This window comes from Dipodomys ordii, unplaced genomic scaffold (assembly GCF_000151885.1).
Source record: "Dipodomys ordii isolate 6190 unplaced genomic scaffold, Dord_2.0 Scaffold186, whole genome shotgun sequence".
Taxonomy (NCBI): domain Eukaryota; kingdom Metazoa; phylum Chordata; class Mammalia; order Rodentia; family Heteromyidae; genus Dipodomys; species Dipodomys ordii.
In genome coordinates this window covers 1,556,010-1,574,519 of record NW_012267402.1, presented here as the reverse complement: position 1 = coordinate 1,574,519, position 18,510 = coordinate 1,556,010, and the positions used below count along the sequence as shown (strand labels likewise).

Below are 18,510 nucleotides of genomic sequence, written 5' to 3'. Positions count from 1 at the left end.
CTAGCCTTGAGCTGAAGAGCTGAGGGACAGTGCCCAGGCCCAGAGTTCAGGCCCCACGACCGGACCCAAAAAAAAAAATTTTTTTAAGTGCTCAAAAGGCAATTTATTTAAAAAATTTCAAGCTCACATGCATCATACCAATAATTTATAGTTTATTCTTAATTATCTTTTCTCTCCATATCACATCAACATTTCAAATTGTGTGTTCATACACCTTTTCACATTGTTTCAAAATGTTGACTTCTGAAAACCAACATTTCTTCTGCCACATATTGATGTCACTAAATAATATTCCATTAAAAATTTGTATCAGCCAGGTACTGATAGAGCATGCATATCATCCTAATGACTCAGGAAGGTGAGATCTAAGGATGGTGATTTAAAGCCATTCCAGATAGGAAAGCTCAGGAGACTATTATCTCCAGTTAACCACCAAAAAACTTAAAGTGGAGCTATGGCTCAAGTGATAGAGCAGAAAAACTAATGTACAGCACCCATGGTCTGAGTTCAAGCTCCAGTAGACAGGCAGACAGGCAGGCACGTAGAGGCAAAGAGGCACAGAGACACATGCATGGGTGTATCCTGCGCACAAGCACACGCACACATGTGCACGCACACACACATGTGCACACTCGTGCACTGACATGAGCATGGGCACATACACCTCCCCCACTACACTCACATTATTTCACATTTGCTCCAATTGTTTTTATACTGATTTTATCTGTAAATATTAAAGTCCTTTACAAAACTGAAACTTCATTTAACAACCCAGCAATGTAAAGATATATATTTTCTTATTACAGTCTCCTTTTCAATCTCTCTCCCAACTATCTCATGCTTACCACATTCCAAGACATACAACAGACAAAGAGTTGCCTGAAGTCTCATATTACAGTTCTATATCTTTCTAAAGAAAGTAAACAGGTCTTCCAAGATAAACTCTGTAAGTGAGTGAGTCTCTTTAGCTATTCAGTGGGATCCAGATTGCATATAGTTCCTCTCAAGGAAAGGAGTACATAAATATTTCCTTTATTCAGAAGATAATAACATTAAGAATTCAGAATACTTTACCCATTCATATTTAAGTGTTTAAATGAACTGCAAAAAGGTGTTGAATAATTCATTCTTTCATCTGAATAACATCTTAATGATGAACCAATCTTATCTCCAGAAGAGTAGATATCCAAATCTGTCAATTAAAAACATTTATACTGATATCAACTAATTCTCTCATTCTAGTCTCCTAAAGGTAAGATACTAACATCACTGAATGACTTATCTCCATGTCTCCCTAATGAAAGCATATAGATCAGACATCAATTTTTATATTTATACAGTATTTCCTTGATTACAAAATGTTTTTTCCATTATTAACTTATTTGTCTCTGTGAAGCAGGTAAAATAAGTGTCTTCAATCCTATCCTATGGAACAGGAAAATAGCAAAGAACTGAACTTTTCCAAGTAACCTAATTACTAGGTATGTTACTTAGAAATTCAGAATCCAGACTAAAATCCAAAATCTACCCTTCTTTCCTCACGTCCCCATTTGTCTTAACTGTAAGCCTCTATAGCTAAAAAAAATAAAAATGAAAACTGCGACAAAAAATTCAGATACTGTTATGATTGAATATAAAATGTCCCCTCTCAGGCTCATGTGTCAAAATTTGGTCCTCAGCTTGTGGCACTATTTTGGGAGGCTCTGGAAACCAAGAGGGGAGATTCGGATGATGGGAGCAAATATGTCAGTAGAGGCAGGTCCTTGGGAGGCTCTTGTGCATGACTGCTTCCTATTTCTACTTCCATTCTAACATCTCTCCTCAATTACAAATTCCTATTATTATGATGCTCTGTTCCAAGCACTGAACTCTTGAAAATCGTGAGCCAATATACATCTTTCCTCCTTTAAGCTGCTTTTCTTAAGTATTTGATCACAGCAACATAAAAACCTACTATAGATAATCTGGCAAATGTATGTTCCTTCCTCTGACATTCATATCTATGCCTCAAAAATTTAATGGGATGTAATTATTTTTAATTTTTATTGTTATTGTAAAAGTGATATGCAGAGGGGTTACAGTTAGATAAGTAAGGTAGTGAGTACGTTTTTCTGTTTTGTTTTGTTTTTTGTTGGTTGGTTGTGAGGCGTGAACTCTGGGCCTGGGTGCTGTCCCTCAGCTCTTCAGCTCAAGGGTAGCACTCTACCACTTGAGCCACAGTGCTACTTCCAGCTTTTTCTGCTTATGTGGTGCTGAGGAATCAATCCCAGGGCCTCATGCAGGGGAGGTAAGCGCTCTACCACTGAGCCACCTTCCCAACCCAGTACGTTTCTTTTTGTACAATGTCTCATTCTCTCCCAGTCTCCTGACTTGTACTCACCCACAAGTTACATAGTTCATTTTCAACATAATGTATAAATGAGTACCACTGCTGCATTTGTTCACCCTTTGGACTATAATTTTTAAGGTTTTTTTCTCTTGGAAGTTTAAAGGTTTTAGTACAAATCTCAAACTGAAGTTTGATATTATTAAGAATGTTTTTAACAATCTAGAACTCTTCCTCATTCTTGAATGAGTATTTTTCAACTCAACCCATTCCAATTTAAAACAAAACAGATTTACTAAACCAATTATCTGAGATAACCCACCAAAAGAAATATCTATACATAAGTTACATTACCTAATACTTCAAATGGGAATGGTAAACCCTTTATACAACTACTTAAAGATAATAAAAATATAATTAAATGAATAAAATTTCAAAATGGGGCCAGGCATGGTGGGGCATGCCTATCATTGTAACTGCTCTGGATGAGAAGGCAGGAGTTGTGATTTGAGGCCAATCCAGGTTAAAACTAGTAAAATCTCTATCTAAAAGTCAAACTAAAAGCAAAAAGACTGAGGCTGTGGCTAAAATGGTAAAGTACTTTCCAAACTTGAGATCCTAAAGTCAATCTCTAGCAAAAAAAAAAAAAAAATGTTCAGGCATGATGGTGCTCACCTGCAATCCCAGCACTCAGCAGGCTGAGTCAAGATGACTGTAAGTTGAAGGTCAGCCTAGGCCACATAAAAGACACTGTCATTAAATAAAAATTTAAAAATGATCCCAAAAATTTACAGGTGGACCCATTGCAACAATGAAATATACAAGTTGTTATGTCGAAAATGAACTTTACAACTTTAGTGGGGGGGCAGGGGGAGGATGGGAAGGGATGGGAATGGTAAACAAAGGAGGCGGCTACAATGCTTGATAAGAAATGTACTCATTATCTTACCCATGTAATTGTAACCCCTCTGTACAGTATTTTCACAAAAAGTCAAAAAAAAAGATCCCAAAACTTAAAAATGAAATAATGAAATATGATAATAAATGGGATATCAAAATGAAATATGAAAACCTAACCAACCACCTGATAAACCGTGTATATCTATCTTGGTACTATGACTTGAACTCAGGGCCTCAGGATTTTTCCACTCACATCTTGTGCCTGACCACTTGAGTCACACCTCCACTTCAGTTCTTTGCAGGTTAACTGAATCTGGCTCCTCACCCAATTCTCTAATTTCAGTCTCCTGAGAAGCTAGGATAATAGGCATAAATCATCACTGTCCAGATTTTTTGTTTTTGTTTTTTTTTTTGTCGGTCGTGGGGCTTGAACTCTGAGCCTGGGCGCTGTCCCTCAGCTCTTCAGCTCAAGGCAAGTGCTCTACCACTTGAGCTATAGCGCCACTTCCGGTTTTCTGGTGGTTTATTGGAGATAGGAGTCTCAAGGTCTCTCCTGCCCGGGCTGGCTTTGAACCGCGATCCTCAGATCTCAGCCTCCTGAGTAGCTAGGATTACAGGCGTGAGCCACCAGTGCCCGGCTCTGTCCAGATTTTTAAACTTTTAAAGATAGTCTTTTTCAATTCTCCTAACATTTAATGATTAGTATGTTTTACTAGTGGAAAAAAAATCATTTAAAAGTATTAACAAGGGCTGGGAATGGCTTAGTGGTAGAGTGCTTGCCTAACATGCATGAAGCCCTGGGTTTGATTCCTCAGTACCACATAAACAGAAAAAGCAAGAAATGGTACTGTGGCTCAAGTGGTAAAGTGCTAGCCTTGAGCAAAAGAAGCTCAAGGACAGTGCCCAGGCCCTGAGTTCAAACCCCAGGACTGGCAAAAAAAAAATATATATATATATATATACATATATATATATATATATAAGTATATTAAGTTCAATACATATTACCATAGCAATAATGCTGCAGATTACCAAAGATATTATTAACTAACCTAAACTTACATTACAATTATCTTTTCCAAGTACTTGATCAATCCCTGTTATAATAGAACATAAAATTTATGATTGAAAATAGCAATCAATTTTCTTTACTCAATATATTACAATTTTTAACATCTTCAAAAGCAGACATTATCAGTTGTAGATGTAACTCAGTAGTAGAGACTACTCATGCCTAACGTAAGCGACGCTTTGAGTTTGAACCCCAGCCTTGGTATAGGGATGGAAGGGAAGCTAGATATATTGCAATTGAAAAGCCAACATACATAATAAGAGACTTATTAACTTTGATTTTTAAAGACATCGTACACATTTATTTCCAAAATCTTGATTGCTATTATCTTATTACCAGATTGAAAACAGTACCATAAGTCTATCACTAACCACATCCAAAAAAATCTTTTGCCTCAAATTGACTTGTTAAAAACACTCAAATATCTTACCTGGGGAGATCAGAGATCTTCTCTTATATTTAGCCTGATCAAAATTTGAAAAGTCATGCTAAAAAATGAGAGAGAGAGAGAGAGAGAGGTTATATGAAAGAATGAATTTATTCTCTCAAAATATTTTCCACAAATTATACATTACAAAGGTTAATGTAGAGACATATAGTAGACACCCCCATAACCAAGCGGTCACTATGAAAAACACCAATAGCAAAGCAAGCCAACATTATATACCTTTTGGTTCATCAGAGCAATCCAAACTTCACTATATTATATTCCTACCAAAAATGTATAACCAGCCAGGTTTCAGTGGCTCACATCTGTAGTCCTAGCTGCTCAGAAGGCTGAGATCTGAGGATAGAGGTTCAAAGCCAGCCTTGGTGGTAAGTTTGAGAAATTTTTATCTCCCAATTAACCACAAAAAGCTGGAAGTGGAGCTATGGCTCAAGTGGCAAATCGTTAGTTAGCTTTGAGCCAAAAAAGCTAAGGGATAGCACCTGAGCCCGATTTCAAGCTGCAGTATACATACATACACACACATACACACATACATACACACAAAATAATGAGTCAATAAAGAGTAACCCATCAGAAAAATCTGAACTGAGGGCTACTCTAATAAATCATCTTAAAATTCACAAAAGATTTTTGTTATGTAAAACAAAGACTGAAGTTCTGTTGTAGTAAAGGCTGCAAGAGAACCAAATGAAACGTTTATTCTTGGAATTTTTTTACCTGCACCAATTTTTTAAAAATGTACCAGTACTTGGGCTTGAACTCGGGCCTGAGTGCTGCCCCTTAGCTTTTTCGCTATAGGATAGTGCTCTACCACTTGAGCCGCAGCTCAACTCTGATTTTTTTTTTTTGGGGGGGGGAGATGGCTAATTGGAGATAATGGTCTCATGGACTTTCTTGCCTTGGCTGGCTGTGAACTGTGACCTCGGATCTCAGCATCCTGAGTAGCTAGGATTACAGGCGTGAGCCACCAGCACCCCACCAAAATGTTTTCTGAAAAGAACCATAATTGAGATAATTAGTATAATTTGAACATGACCTTTAGAGTACTGTACCAATAAAAGGTTTCCTGAAAATGTATTAGAAGATATATACTATCTTGTTAGAAGATATATTAGAATGCCCTTATTCCTAAGACAAACTTATTTATGTAGGAGTAAAAGAGCCAGTAAATTACCCTCAGAGAGCAAAATATGTGGATGCAGTGAAGCCGGTAAGGCAAATGAGGCAAAACATTAACTGGTAAATCCAAGTGATAGCGAGAAAAATTCGAGCTACTCAATTTTCTCTAAGTTGGTAGTTACTTCAAAATAAAAGCCTCCTGTTTTCCGTGCTTCGCTGGTATCACTCAACACTACTTTCGTGGTAAGTCCCAGAAAGTTTATAGTGATGGAATTTTCCCGAGGGAAAGCAAGGCTTTCCTAAGCAGCACTCGGCCCGTGAGGACAGGCCCGGAGAGCGCCTGGGAGCCCATGAGGGCCGCGGCGAAGTCTTCACAGCCACCACCCCCTACGCGAAGACCACCTTTAGTCTCACCTCGCTGGAACAGTTGCCCCTAAGTCCGTACTGGCTTTTGAGACGCTCAACAACTAAATCTTGTCCAGGCGGCTTGACTAGCCTCGGCTCCATAGCACGCCGGTGCAGCAGCGGTCTCCAGGGGAACTGCTTTCAAACGCGCTAACACGTCGCGGAGGGGCGGGGCTCGCGCAACGCCGTGCGTCAAGGCGCACCGGCCACACCCTCCAGGGGGCGGGGACAGCCGAGCGGCCGTGCGTGGCGGCGCGAATCGCGCAGAGCAAATGCATCATGGAGCGTCGTGGTTTACGCTCCAACTGGAAGGGGTTGGAACTCGCGCCTAGCATTACCAGTCAGCTGATTCCGCGGCCAAGTGGGTGCGTTTACTGAGTGTCCACTCTTTCCCCCCTGCGGATGACTTCATAAGTGACAATTGCCTTTCCATCTCCCCGGGCCGGCGCCGCCCCCCAGCAGTTGGGTTGGTAGCTGCACGCCCGAGGGGCCGGGATTGGTGCCGCCGGAAGACAGGTTTGGAACCCAACAGCAGCATGCTGGCCCAAGGGCCGAGCTGCCTAGTAGCTTTGGTGTGCTTTTTGCCAGAAAAATTGCCTGTTAATTCCTTGCCGTTTCCAAAAGTGGTATAAAGGGGTACTTAAAAGTATTAGAAATTCAACTGCTTGAGAAAACATCCACTTTGTTTTTAAAGGGAAGCTTTCTCAGCAACAACAGTGCCCCGATGTCTATATAGCATATCAACCTAAAAACTTAAGACACTAAGGGGAACGGTTGTTCAAACACTTTAATATCTTTGATTCATACATTTTACATTTGTGTAACCCCTCTTCTGAGTTCCCTGTACTAACAACTAAATTGTCTGGATTATTTTTTAAATATACAAATGTCCTAATTTTATTACGAGATCAATACTTTAGCAGGAGGATGGACAGCAAAGATTCTACCTAAAATATAATCAGTACAGTGCTTTTTGCTGTAAATTATTACTTAAAATCCATAAACAGTGAATTACTTTATCTTTAAGCAGATTTTAATGAAACAATATAAAATCCAGCCAGTTTGAAAAAAATACATTATCAATGTTAGGTATATACCATGTTAGCGATTAACAAACATCACAAAGTTGTTTCCTGAAATGTGACACAAAGATGTTCCTATAAATGCTTCAAGCTGCTTTTAATCATCTTTGGAATACTCATACCAGAAAAGTCAGTTTACACATCACACCTCATCAAATTTTTGGCTAAAGTTTTTAAAGCTTTTTAATTAATAAATTTAATAATTTAGGATAGCATAAAATCTGTAAAACATCTCTTTAAAAAAACATTTGCTTTTACTTAGAATTTATTCTAAAATCATAATGGTATTAACCATCTCAGCTGAAGTTTACAATATAATTTTTACATCCATTTATATTACATAGGTTTCCAAAGAAGACAATTCTAAACACTAAATGTGCATATACGCAATCCACCATTCTCTGAGGTTCAAGTAGTTCCACAGATACACTTGGGAATAGTTACTTCAGGAATCTAGGCTTTGTGGCTAAGATGATTTACCAAAGGTATTCCATCACTAGTTGCACAGACCACACATCATACTGTCTCACTGGTAGTTGAACAGATAATTCACTAAACTCTATTTTCAAATCAGCATTAAAAAGGAATTATCCGCATTGGCTTTCCTCACTAAACAAAATGAGCTATTTTCACTGGAAAGAATAGAGTAAAAGGTAGTCGATACCCATGATTGCAATATAGAAATTTTTGTGCTGTCTAGATTCTTTGCACTTCTACATTAGGAATGCCAATGAGAATATCCTCTTTAATTTGCCTAACTTTTGACAGTCATTTCCAAATACATTTTTGGGGTTTATCAAATGTGAAAATTATGTGGTCAATGTTTAGTGACCTTCTTTTAACTGTCCTCCTTACTTTATGCATAGTACTAGAATGAACAGACTAGATGCACAAATAATTTTTTAAAATATCATAGTTGTTATCAATTATCACTTTATTTTTGCTACAAAATTCACCAGAAAAAGGTACTGCAACAATCTAATATAATGCAAATCTTTTAACCAAAGAATGTGGTATAGACCTTGTAAAAATATTCATACTTTATCACAATAACTAGGGAAAAATTCAGTTCTGTTATCAGAACCAAGCTGAAGTTTCTGAGGTAGTAGAGACAGATGACAGTAAAATATAAAACAAAAAAATTAAAATGTAAAAATCAATACCTTCAAGAGAGCACAGGAAGCTACATGTTTTAAGAAAAGAGAAAATTCTATTTAAAAGTTAATTTGTACCTATACAGGAGGCATAAAGATTACAGAAGAGCACTTTGGTTAACTCTCTACCTTCTGTGACTCTACCCATTTATAAATGAGTCTCTATGCACAAACAAGCACACCAATAGTTAAGATTACCAAATATATTTCAGATCTAAAATAAAATTATCCAAGTTATGGTCCCTTTATTCAAATGGTAGGTGTAGTCATGCAGGAAGTCCCAGTATCTTAAAAAGGAATTAAAATTGCATATATCATATTTCTTCAATAGTCTGGGAAGGTCTATTGCTTTTAACAAGATTAGTATTATCCGTTTTAATACAACTGTGTCAGGAGTACATAAACACAAGTACACCTGAAATACACCAGTGTTTGAACTTTTATTTCACACCATGCAAGGTCAATTATAACACATTAAAAAGTGACAACAGCTATAAGCTGCAATTTTACATTTATACACTGGAAACGTCCATTTTCAAAAGCTGAACATAATTACCATATTTTTTTAACAGTTAAGCTTCAATTCAACTGCTTATACAGATAAAATTTACTATGAAAAGCAATGATTTTTTTATAGCTGTCCACATTCTGTGATACTAATTCTTCCACTAACAGACCCTTTGGGAGAACCAAACGATTCGATCTTTTTTACAACATCCATGCCATCCTTAACAAACCCAAATACTACATGCTTAAAGTCCAAATGTTCTGCTTTCTTCAGTGTTATAAAAAATTGAGAATTATTGGTATCCCGGCCTCTATTAGCCATGGAAAGTAAGCCAGGACCAGTGTGTTTCACGTCAAAGTTTTCATCTTCAAATTTATCTCCATAAATGGACTTTCCTCCAGTTCCATCATGTTTGGTGATATCTCCCCCCTGGTGGGAAAAAAAAAGGATTTCAAGTAATAAGAATCCATAGTAAAATATTTATACACAAAAAAAGCATCACTATGGGATAAATTCCAAACATCTGAATTTTTGTACAAATACAATTTGGTAACTAAAATATTTGTTTTCTAAAGGTAAAAAATAAAAAGACCCAGTCTCTAGCAATCTTCAATTATTAGAAATGTGAATCCTTCCAGTTTTAACAAAGGATATAGTTGAGTACCAATGCTAAGTGTTCGATAAGAAAGCTAAAGAAATTTTTTTTTTAAAAAAGGCCAGAATGAGATCAAGAAGAAACAGTGAAATTTGCCAATTTAGTGTAACTCTTTCAGGCTTTAAAACTGTGATACATAGTTTATACTTACTTGGCAAACAAAATCTGGAATTACTCTGTGAAAAATGGAATTCTTGAAACCAAAGCCCTTCTCTCCAGTGCACAGTGCTCTGAAGTTCTCAGCAGTTAGAGGAACAATGTTTGAAAATAATTCCATGGTTATACGGCCTAGAGGTTCACCATCCACACAAACATCAAAAAATACCACAGGATTGGTCTCCTTTGATAACTCTGCTGCCAATGATACTTGTCCTTGAAGTTTCAATAAATTCTGTTGACATTCTTCAAACTTTTTCTTAAAGCACTCAGCCATTTCTTTTGTTTTAAATCTCACTGCAAGCTGTTCTATTTTTGCTTCTCCATCTATTGAAAGAAAAACAACCTTAATATCAAAATCACTTATGTTTTTGTAAAAGATTTTAGAAAACTTCAAAAGAAAAGAAATGAAAGGGGAGGGGGAAGTTGGCTCAGTGGTAGAGTGCTTCCCTTGCATGAGGCTCTGGGTTTAATTCCTCAACACCACATAAGCAGAAAAAGCCAGAAGGGCCTTATGGCTCAAGTGTAGAGCACTAGCCTTGAGCTGAAGAGCTGGGACAGCTCCCAGGCACAGAGTTCAGGCCCCATAACTGACCAAAAAAAAAACGAAAAGAAAAGAAATAAGAAAATAACAATTGAGAGTAGAAACTCACCAGCATAATCTGAAGCAGTCCAAACTAAAGCATTATTTGAAACATTTAAAGGTTTTAATTCCATTGTTTTGGTAATAAAATGGTTTGCACACACTTTAAAGACTTGGTCTCTTCTCATCAGGATCCGGTAATAATTCTTCATTGTATGCCAAAGAATCTTTATGTCTCCTACACCACGTTCTTTCCATTGAATAACATCTCTATCCCACCTATAAAGTTTTGCTCTTTCTTTAAATAAAATTTCTTCATCTTCTTCTCCAGATTTGACTTCTACCTATGAAAACAAATAGGATTACCTATAAATTGGTATTTATAATATTCAAATCCCATATTTTTAACCTATTTCTTTATAATAAAGCTAACAAGTTGTATAGTATTGTGGGAGATTATCCCAGAACTAGAAATATAGTTGATTTGGTTGAAGCAGTTGAGCTCTGCTTTGTCATTAAGTATTTTTCTTTATTATGTAGTAAGTATATTTTGCCTGCCTCCTTTCCAGGTTAGATGAGGCTTCAAAAGTAGTGGTTCATTTTTTTTGTTTTGCTTTTGGCAGTACTGGAATTTGGAACCTACATTTTCTAGGGAGGTAATCTTACCACTTCAACCACACCCCTAAAAGCACATTGTTAATTTTTTTTGCATTGTTTTTCAGCTAGGTTCTCAAATACTTACCAAACACCAACCTCAAACTAAATCCTACCTATGAACTCCTTCGGAAGCTGGAATCACCAGTGTGTGTGCCATTATGTAGGCTTGCAGCTGAGACTGGGTCAGGCCAACTTGTTGTCAGTAATACTCTATTAGTATTATTCTCTCAATCTCTGTTTCCTCAGTAGCTAGGATAACAACTCAAGTTACTCTAACTGGTCTAGTACTGATTCTCAAAGGGAAATATCAACTACCAATTAAAATTTAAAAAGGATAATTTTCCTTGCCTAGGAATTTTGCAAGTTGACTTCTGGCCTCAGAATTATATTATGCAAACAAAACATATCCTAACAGGATATAAAAATGTTTCTTCTGCCGGGCACTGGTGGCTCACATATTTAATCCTAACTATTCAGGAGGCAGAGATCTGAGGATCATGGTTCAAAACTAGCCTGGGTAAGAAAATCCATGAGGTTCTTACCTCCAATTAACCTCCAAAAAAAGCCAGACGTAGAGCTGTGGCTCAATTAGTACAACACTAGCTTTGAGCCAGAGACAGCACCCAAGCCCAAGGCAGCCCAAAAACACCACCACCAACAAAAAAAACCACCTTCAAGACAAGGTTAAGGGTGCAGCTGTGTAGAATGCAGGCATAACATGGACAAAGTCCTAGGTTTAACTCCCAGCATCAAACACAAACACATTTAAAGTAATATATAATTAAGACTGGAATCTTACAAATAGGGCTTCCATTTCAAATTGTAAATATTCAGAAAGAAATACAGACAATAAACATAAGCCAGAGTACATTTTAAACTCCAACCTGAAAATAAGTGTTTTAATGCAATTTTCAATACTTAACAATACCTCTGGTAGTGAGACTATTGGCTCAAAATGGATGTCTTCGTTATGAACAACTTCTTCATCACTACCATCCTCATCTTCAATACCTTTCCCTTTTGTCTGTGTTCCGAACACAGTTGCTCCAGTATTTGCCCACTGGAAATTTTTATCTGTTGAATAAATTAGAGTATTTAAGTATGGAATCTATGGTCTTAGATAACTTTGAACATTCAAAGTGGAATTGTTGTGTCAATTTTAATTCCTATATATAGGAGCAAAATTGAAAAGGACTTAAAAATTCAATCTATTTTTTTTTTTAGCAAATGCAATCTATGAGTATTTACCATACAACAAATCCAGAGAAAAGCAATCGAAGCTACAAAAATGTACAAACAAAACTGAGAAGTAATCAAATCAAAAGCTGCTTCACTGAACGGCTAAGTATATCTTCAAAAGTCCCTAATGAACCTGAAGAACAAAACAAAAAAAACAAGTAAATTTAAAACAGCTTGGTGAGGACTGGGAAGGTGGCTCAGTGGAAGAGTGCTTGCCTCTCATGCAAGAGAGGCCCTGGGTTTGATTCCTCAGCACCACATAAGCAGAAAAGGCCAGAAGTGGTGCTGTGGCTCAAGTGGTAGAGCACTAGCCTTGAGCTGAAGAGCTAAGGGACAGCGCCCAGGCCAGAGTTCAGGCCCCATAACCGCTGCCACCCTCCCCCCCCCAAAAAAGAGCTTGGTGACTAATCTCCCTAGTAAAGAAAAGTGGTGCTGAGGAGAGACTGCAATGGGTAAAGATTGTTAAGGCAAGGCACCTGCTGTGTTGGCTAATTTTGATTATCAATTTGATTGAATTAAGAGATACTTAGATTAGTAAAAAGTATACCTATGAGTGTGTCTAGTTGACAGACAATTAGATCACAAGAGCTCTGATCTAGTGAACAAATGGATTAATCCCTTCAAGGAGTCATACTATGGTGGCATTTATAAGGAGGTGGTAAGAGACTGAAGATTAGGCCTTGATGGAGAAATGAGGCCATGGGATGTTTTGGCAACTATATCTTATCCTAGCTCCTTCTGTCTGCCTGTCCACCATAATGTAAATTAAACTGTTTTGCTTTATCATGCCCTTCCCCACCATTACAGACTGAATCTTATGAGACGATGAGATAAAATAAGTCCTTGCTCCCTTAAGTTGCTTATATCAAGAATTTGGGCAGAGTAACACAAAAGCCTAACACAACTCCCTGTAATAGTTGAGTCTTTTGGGCTTCATACTAGTGTATAAGTCTGATATAGTAATTGGGATACTCACAGGAACAATAAGCACAGCAGTTTTCCTTTGGCATTTTTTAAACCAAATAAACACATAACTGTTGTTTTCTGTATCTGTTCATTTACTACCTTTGATCACAAGGTATTGTGAAGGTTAAAGCAAAAACAAAAAACTTGATATAAGTGAAACCATCAACTATACCATAGTGTAACACTTAAAAGTTATTTCTTAATGTTTAATTTGTTACCATAAGTAGTAAGAACTGTAAAACTTGTAAATATGAAGCCAGGTGCCAGTGGCTTATGTCTGTAATGGTAGCTACCAAGGAAGTTGTAATCTAAGGATCACAATTAAAAGCCAGCTGGGCCATGAAGACTCCTATCTCCAATTAACTACCAAAAAGCAATAGTTATGGTGGAGCACTAGCCTTGAGCAGAAAAGCTCAGGAACAGTGCCCAGGCCCTGAGTTCAAGCCGTCAGACCAGCACCCAAAAGGGGGGGAGGAGGAACCTTGTAAATATGTGACAGCAATAGGAATTTAAATTATTTAAGCATCTTTAATAAGGGCAATTTAGGTGGCACAAATATAAAGGACAAGAGACGCCAGGTGCTGATGGATTACACTTGTAACACTAACTACCTACTGATGAGGCTAAGATCTAAGGATCATGGTTTGAAGACTGCCCAGGCTGAAAAGTCTGTCCATGAGACTTTTCCAATTAACCACCAAAACCCAGAAGTGGAGCTATGGCTTAAGTGACAAAGCACCAACTTTGAGCGATAAGCAATAGCATAGGGCTCGGAGTCCAAGCCCAGTACTGGTACAAAAAAATACTATGAGAATATATAACAAACAACTTTATGCTTCTAAACTTGATACAAGGAAATAATGATTATTTCTATATTTCTTTCTTTTTTTATTTTTATTTTTAGGGTCCAGTCCTGGGGTCTGAACTCTGGGCCTGGGCACTGTCCCTCAGCTCTTCAGATCAAGGCTAGCGTTCTACCACTTGAGCCACAGTGCCACTTCCGGCTTTTTTCTTTTTGTTTATGTGGTGCTGAGGAATTGAACCCACGGCCTCAGGCATGCAAGGCAAGCGCTCTACCATTGAGCCACCTTCCCAGCCCCTATTTCTATATTTCTTAAATAAATGTAATCCAAAATGGATTAAAAGTAGAAGCACCAGGGCTGGGATGTAGCTCAGTGGCAAAGCGCTTGCCTAGCAAGCGCAGCGTCCTGGGTTCGATCCCCAGTACCAAAAAAGAAAAGACAAAAAAAATACAGTTAAAAAAAAAAAACCCAAACAAAAGTAGAAGCACCATTGATCAAGAAGATATATCAGTTATATCATTACTTTAATAAATTAGTGCAGCTAATACTGAATCCAAATTATCTGCTTAAAACAATGTATATTCAAAAATCTTAAAATATTAGCAAATCAAACTAAAAGTAGATATAGCTAAAAGACCAAAGCTACCAAATCAAGGTTACTGTGAAACTCAAAAGTAGATCTGCAATTCAGGATGGAATGGACTATCACATAATTTAGTATTCCACATTAAATTATGAGACAATTCCTATAGTTATATTTTTTAGTAACAGGATATAGAAGCACTTCATTATTAAAAAACTAATAAAGTAGCATTTTGCTTATACTCAAAACACTGTAAAAAGGACCATCAGTTGCACTTGATTTCTAAAATGATCATTAAAATTTTTCCTCCAGATCTTACCTTTAGAACCAAAAGCAAAATCCCCAGAATTACTGGAAGCCAAGTCCGCAAATGACAGCCCTGTACTATTTCCAAATCCAAATGAAACTGTTTTGCTTTCCACTGGCAAAAGAAAAAGAATTTATTATGTCTACAAATTTCAATTCACAATAATTAAGGTATATTGAACATCAAAGCTTTATCCAGAACCAAAAAAGAAAAGGAGGACTTTTCTATACTACAGGGTGATGAAGGGTAGCATCTATATTCTGGTTAAGTGACAAAACACATCCAATTCTGTGATTTTAAGAAACATTACTTTGACAGAAACTACTTCTCCTCAAAATACTAATGCCAAAAGCATGACAAATAGCAATGAGGAGTAATCTATACAAAAGTGGGATAGAGGTATGTAGATCCCATTTTACACCAAACCTTATTCCCTAAAACAAATAATCAGAGGCAAGATCTTAGGAAACATCTCTGTAAAAAGATTTAGTGTTCCATACTATATATAAGCTTATAAAACCAAATATACCATTTAAACTAGGCCATCACATGGAGTCTTGTCTGAATTTTACCATTGTCTTTCAAATTCTCTACTTAAAAATTACTATAAGTACAGATTTAAAGATACTTTCCTCTTCTAGCATATTTAAGGCTCTAAAGGGTCTAAATTTTCAGAAGTTTAGGACTTCTGAAAAATAATGTACACAATATAGTGGTATTAAGCAATACAATTTAAAGATACTTCCTACACTTCAGAAACAGTAATTCTAAATATTATTTACTATAATTGAAGAGTTAAAATAAGCTTTGAGGCATTGAAAAGACACAAAATTTTTTAACTTCTAATATACTAACTCTCCCAAATAACTAAAAAGACTATACTTGAATGGTGATATAATAAATTTCAAACAGTTGTCAAGTAAAAACCATACACACAAAAAATTACTGTGTAACCAAATTTGTCTTTTATGCTCAGATACAGGTCAGAATCCCAATGCTTTTTTGTATTCCTGCCATCACAAGTCTAACAATTAAAAATGTTGACTGTCTTTGACAACAAAGTATACTAACAATTATGATTAATATATTTTGCTTCTTTATGGCACCTCAAAATTTGTTTTCAAGTGAGTTTAGAATCCACCTTTCAAAGTCTGATTATCTCAAACAGACAGACATATCTCATCCAATGTATGATTTAAATGTATCAGTTTTACCTTCACTTGTAGGTTTTAGATCAGTTTCCTTTGCAGTAGATAAATCTACAGGTTTATTGGCAGTCCCAGAAGAAACAGGTGGTAAGCTAGTAAGTTTGATGGCGGAATCAGGTTCTTCAGACTTACACAAAAATGGTGCAGTCACTTCAGTTCCACCTGTGTACACATTATCAGCTATGTCAGTTATTTCCTCACTCTGGGATTTCTGCAAAGAACAAAATATTATGTCATTTAGTAATGATCTACAAAAAGGGTTGTAGAACCTATTTCAAAAAACAAACAAAGACGTAAATCAGTACTGGTAACTCAGACCTTTAATATTAGCTATTTAGGGAGCTAAGAACAGGAAGATCATGGTTTAAGGCCAGCCTGGGCAGAAAAGTTCTAGAGACCCCTCTAACCTAGAACTGAGTACAGTGGAGAGTACATGATATCTTAAGCTACACTGATGGCTACGATTGGAAGGATCACAGTCCCAGGCCAGCCTGGGTAGAAAAGACTACCTCTCCATCTAGAAAGCTAGAAGCAGCAGCACTATCAGCAATAATGAGCCTTGTAAAGTAGATGGATAGGAAGAGCCTTATCCACAAGTGAAAAACAGGACTAGAGGTATGAATCAGCCACAAAGCAACATAGCAAGCATGGGACCCTGAGTTTAAACAACAGCACCAACACACACACAAAAAAAATTTTTTTAAGAAAACTGAGGATTCAGACTTTGAATGATTACTATACTTCACCTTATCTACTCCCAAAACTACAACTAGATACTTGCACTGAAACATACACAGAAACTCTAGGAAGCCTCAAAGTAGATGTACTTAGGAATATCAAGACCAGAAGGACAATTTGGTGGTGGAATCCATGGTGGGAACTTTTCTCCCTATCCTGTATTTCAAGCCTGGGTGTTTAGTAGATTAATGAACTAGAATTACCAATGGTACCAATAAAAAAATTAAAGAAAAAAGCCAACTTTTTTAGCCAGATGAGAAAACGACAATCTAAAGTACAAGCTTGAGGACAGATTTTTGAAGACTGTTGTCATAGCTGTTGGATCACAAGTACTCAAAATTGATCAAAACACTTCTACTACAAGTAATAGTCTGTTCATGAGTATATAACATCTGAACAGATAAATCTATTTACTGTGGTGAGTAGACAGATTTTAGAATGACTTGCCATCCTGACTCTTTTTTAGCTGCAATAGCAATGAAGTAATTCCACTGTCATGATTGTCTAGAGAATTTAAGGTAAGAGTGCTCTAAAATTTTAACTACTAGGCATTCTTCATATCCCTTTTGGTAATTATCTAAATGTGTAATTTTCTGAAAATATTACAGCTAAGCCCAAAATTAATATTCCAGAAATGGAATAAAACCAACAAGTATGCTAACAATTATGATTAATATATCTTGCTTCTTTATGGCACCTCAAAATTTGTTTTCAAGTGAGTTTAGATTCCACCTTTAAAAGTCTGATTATCTCAGCTGGGTGCTGGTGGCTCACGCCTGCAATCCTAGCTACTCAGGAGGCTGAGATCTGAGGATCACGGTTCAAAGCCAGCCCGGGCAGGAGAGACTGTGAGACTCCTATCTCCAATAAACCACCAGAAAACCAGAAGTGGCACTGTAGCTCAAGTGGTAGAGCACTCGCCTTGAGCTGACGAGCTGAGGGACAGCGCCCAGGCCAGAGTTCAAGCCCCACGACCGACAAAAAAAAAAAGTCTGATTATCTCAAACAGACAGACATCAAGTAATGTTATATTTAAGACAGACACATTGATTCATATCCAGTGTTCATTATGAATTATTTTACATGTTTTTAGCAATATTCAAACGTAACATAAATGGCCTAAATTATTATGTTAAGACTCTTATATGAAATTAACTAGCAAAAAGTCAGAACTGGAGGAGTGGCTCAAGTGGTGGAGCACCAGCCAGGAGGGAAAAAGCTGAGCCAAAGTGAGAAACCCTGAATTCAAGACATACAAAGCAAGAGAGAGACAGAGAGGAGAGAGCAAGCAGAGTTCAAACTCATCAGGAAGAAAAAAAATGGGACGCTGGGAAAGAGTAAAAAAAAAGCACTCAAGACAAAAACTAAGCCATAATTATGCCTGAAAATGTAAAAAGTGCAAAACAACAACAACAACAAAAAACCCTTGCTTTTGCTAGGCCCACAGATTATCTCAAAGGAGAAAGCCTGGCACCATGGCCTCCATTTTGTTTTTTTTTGGTAGGTCGTGGGGCTTGAACTCTGGGCCTGGGCGCTGTCCCTCAGCTCTTCAGCTCAAAGCAAGCACTCTACCACTTGAGCTACAGCGCCACTTCCGG

General features: G+C 37.1%; 2 protein-coding genes across 9 annotated transcripts in view; both read right to left on the bottom strand.

Annotated features, from left to right (window-relative positions):
* The window catches only part of Ccdc138 (coiled-coil domain containing 138), a 47,711-nt gene extending 41,294 nt beyond the window's left edge, over window positions 1-6,417 (bottom strand). The window contains exons 1-4 of one of the 5 annotated variants that reach the window (XM_013034264.1): window positions 6,283-6,314; window positions 4,729-4,786; window positions 3,002-3,057; window positions 1,075-1,192 (exon numbers count right to left, since the gene is read on the bottom strand). In XM_013034264.1, the coding sequence (XP_012889718.1) occupies window positions 1,075-1,127 (53 nt within the window). In that variant the 5' untranslated portion in view covers window positions 1,128-1,192; window positions 3,002-3,057; window positions 4,729-4,786; window positions 6,283-6,314. Of the gene's footprint in view, window positions 1-1,074; window positions 1,193-3,001; window positions 3,077-3,479; window positions 3,546-4,728; window positions 4,787-6,282 lie in introns of those variants that run through there. The other 4 variants (XM_013034263.1, XM_013034262.1, XM_013034258.1 and 1 more) reach the window with 4 other exon arrangements.
* Window positions 6,418-8,250: 1,833 nt separating this feature from the next.
* The window catches only part of Ranbp2 (RAN binding protein 2), a 61,991-nt gene continuing 51,731 nt past the window's right edge, over window positions 8,251-18,510 (bottom strand). For 3 of the 4 annotated variants that reach the window (XM_013034270.1, XM_013034273.1, XM_013034271.1), the window contains 6 exons: window positions 16,181-16,385; window positions 14,979-15,080; window positions 11,997-12,142; window positions 10,482-10,755; window positions 9,824-10,155; window positions 8,251-9,446 (listed from right to left, as the gene is read on the bottom strand). In XM_013034270.1, the coding sequence (XP_012889724.1) occupies window positions 9,141-9,446; window positions 9,824-10,155; window positions 10,482-10,755; window positions 11,997-12,142; window positions 14,979-15,080; window positions 16,181-16,385 (1,365 nt within the window). In that variant the 3' untranslated portion in view covers window positions 8,251-9,140. The remainder of the gene's footprint in view (window positions 9,447-9,823; window positions 10,156-10,481; window positions 10,756-11,996; window positions 12,143-14,978; window positions 15,081-16,180; window positions 16,386-18,510) is intronic. The other variant, XM_013034272.1, reaches the window with a different exon arrangement.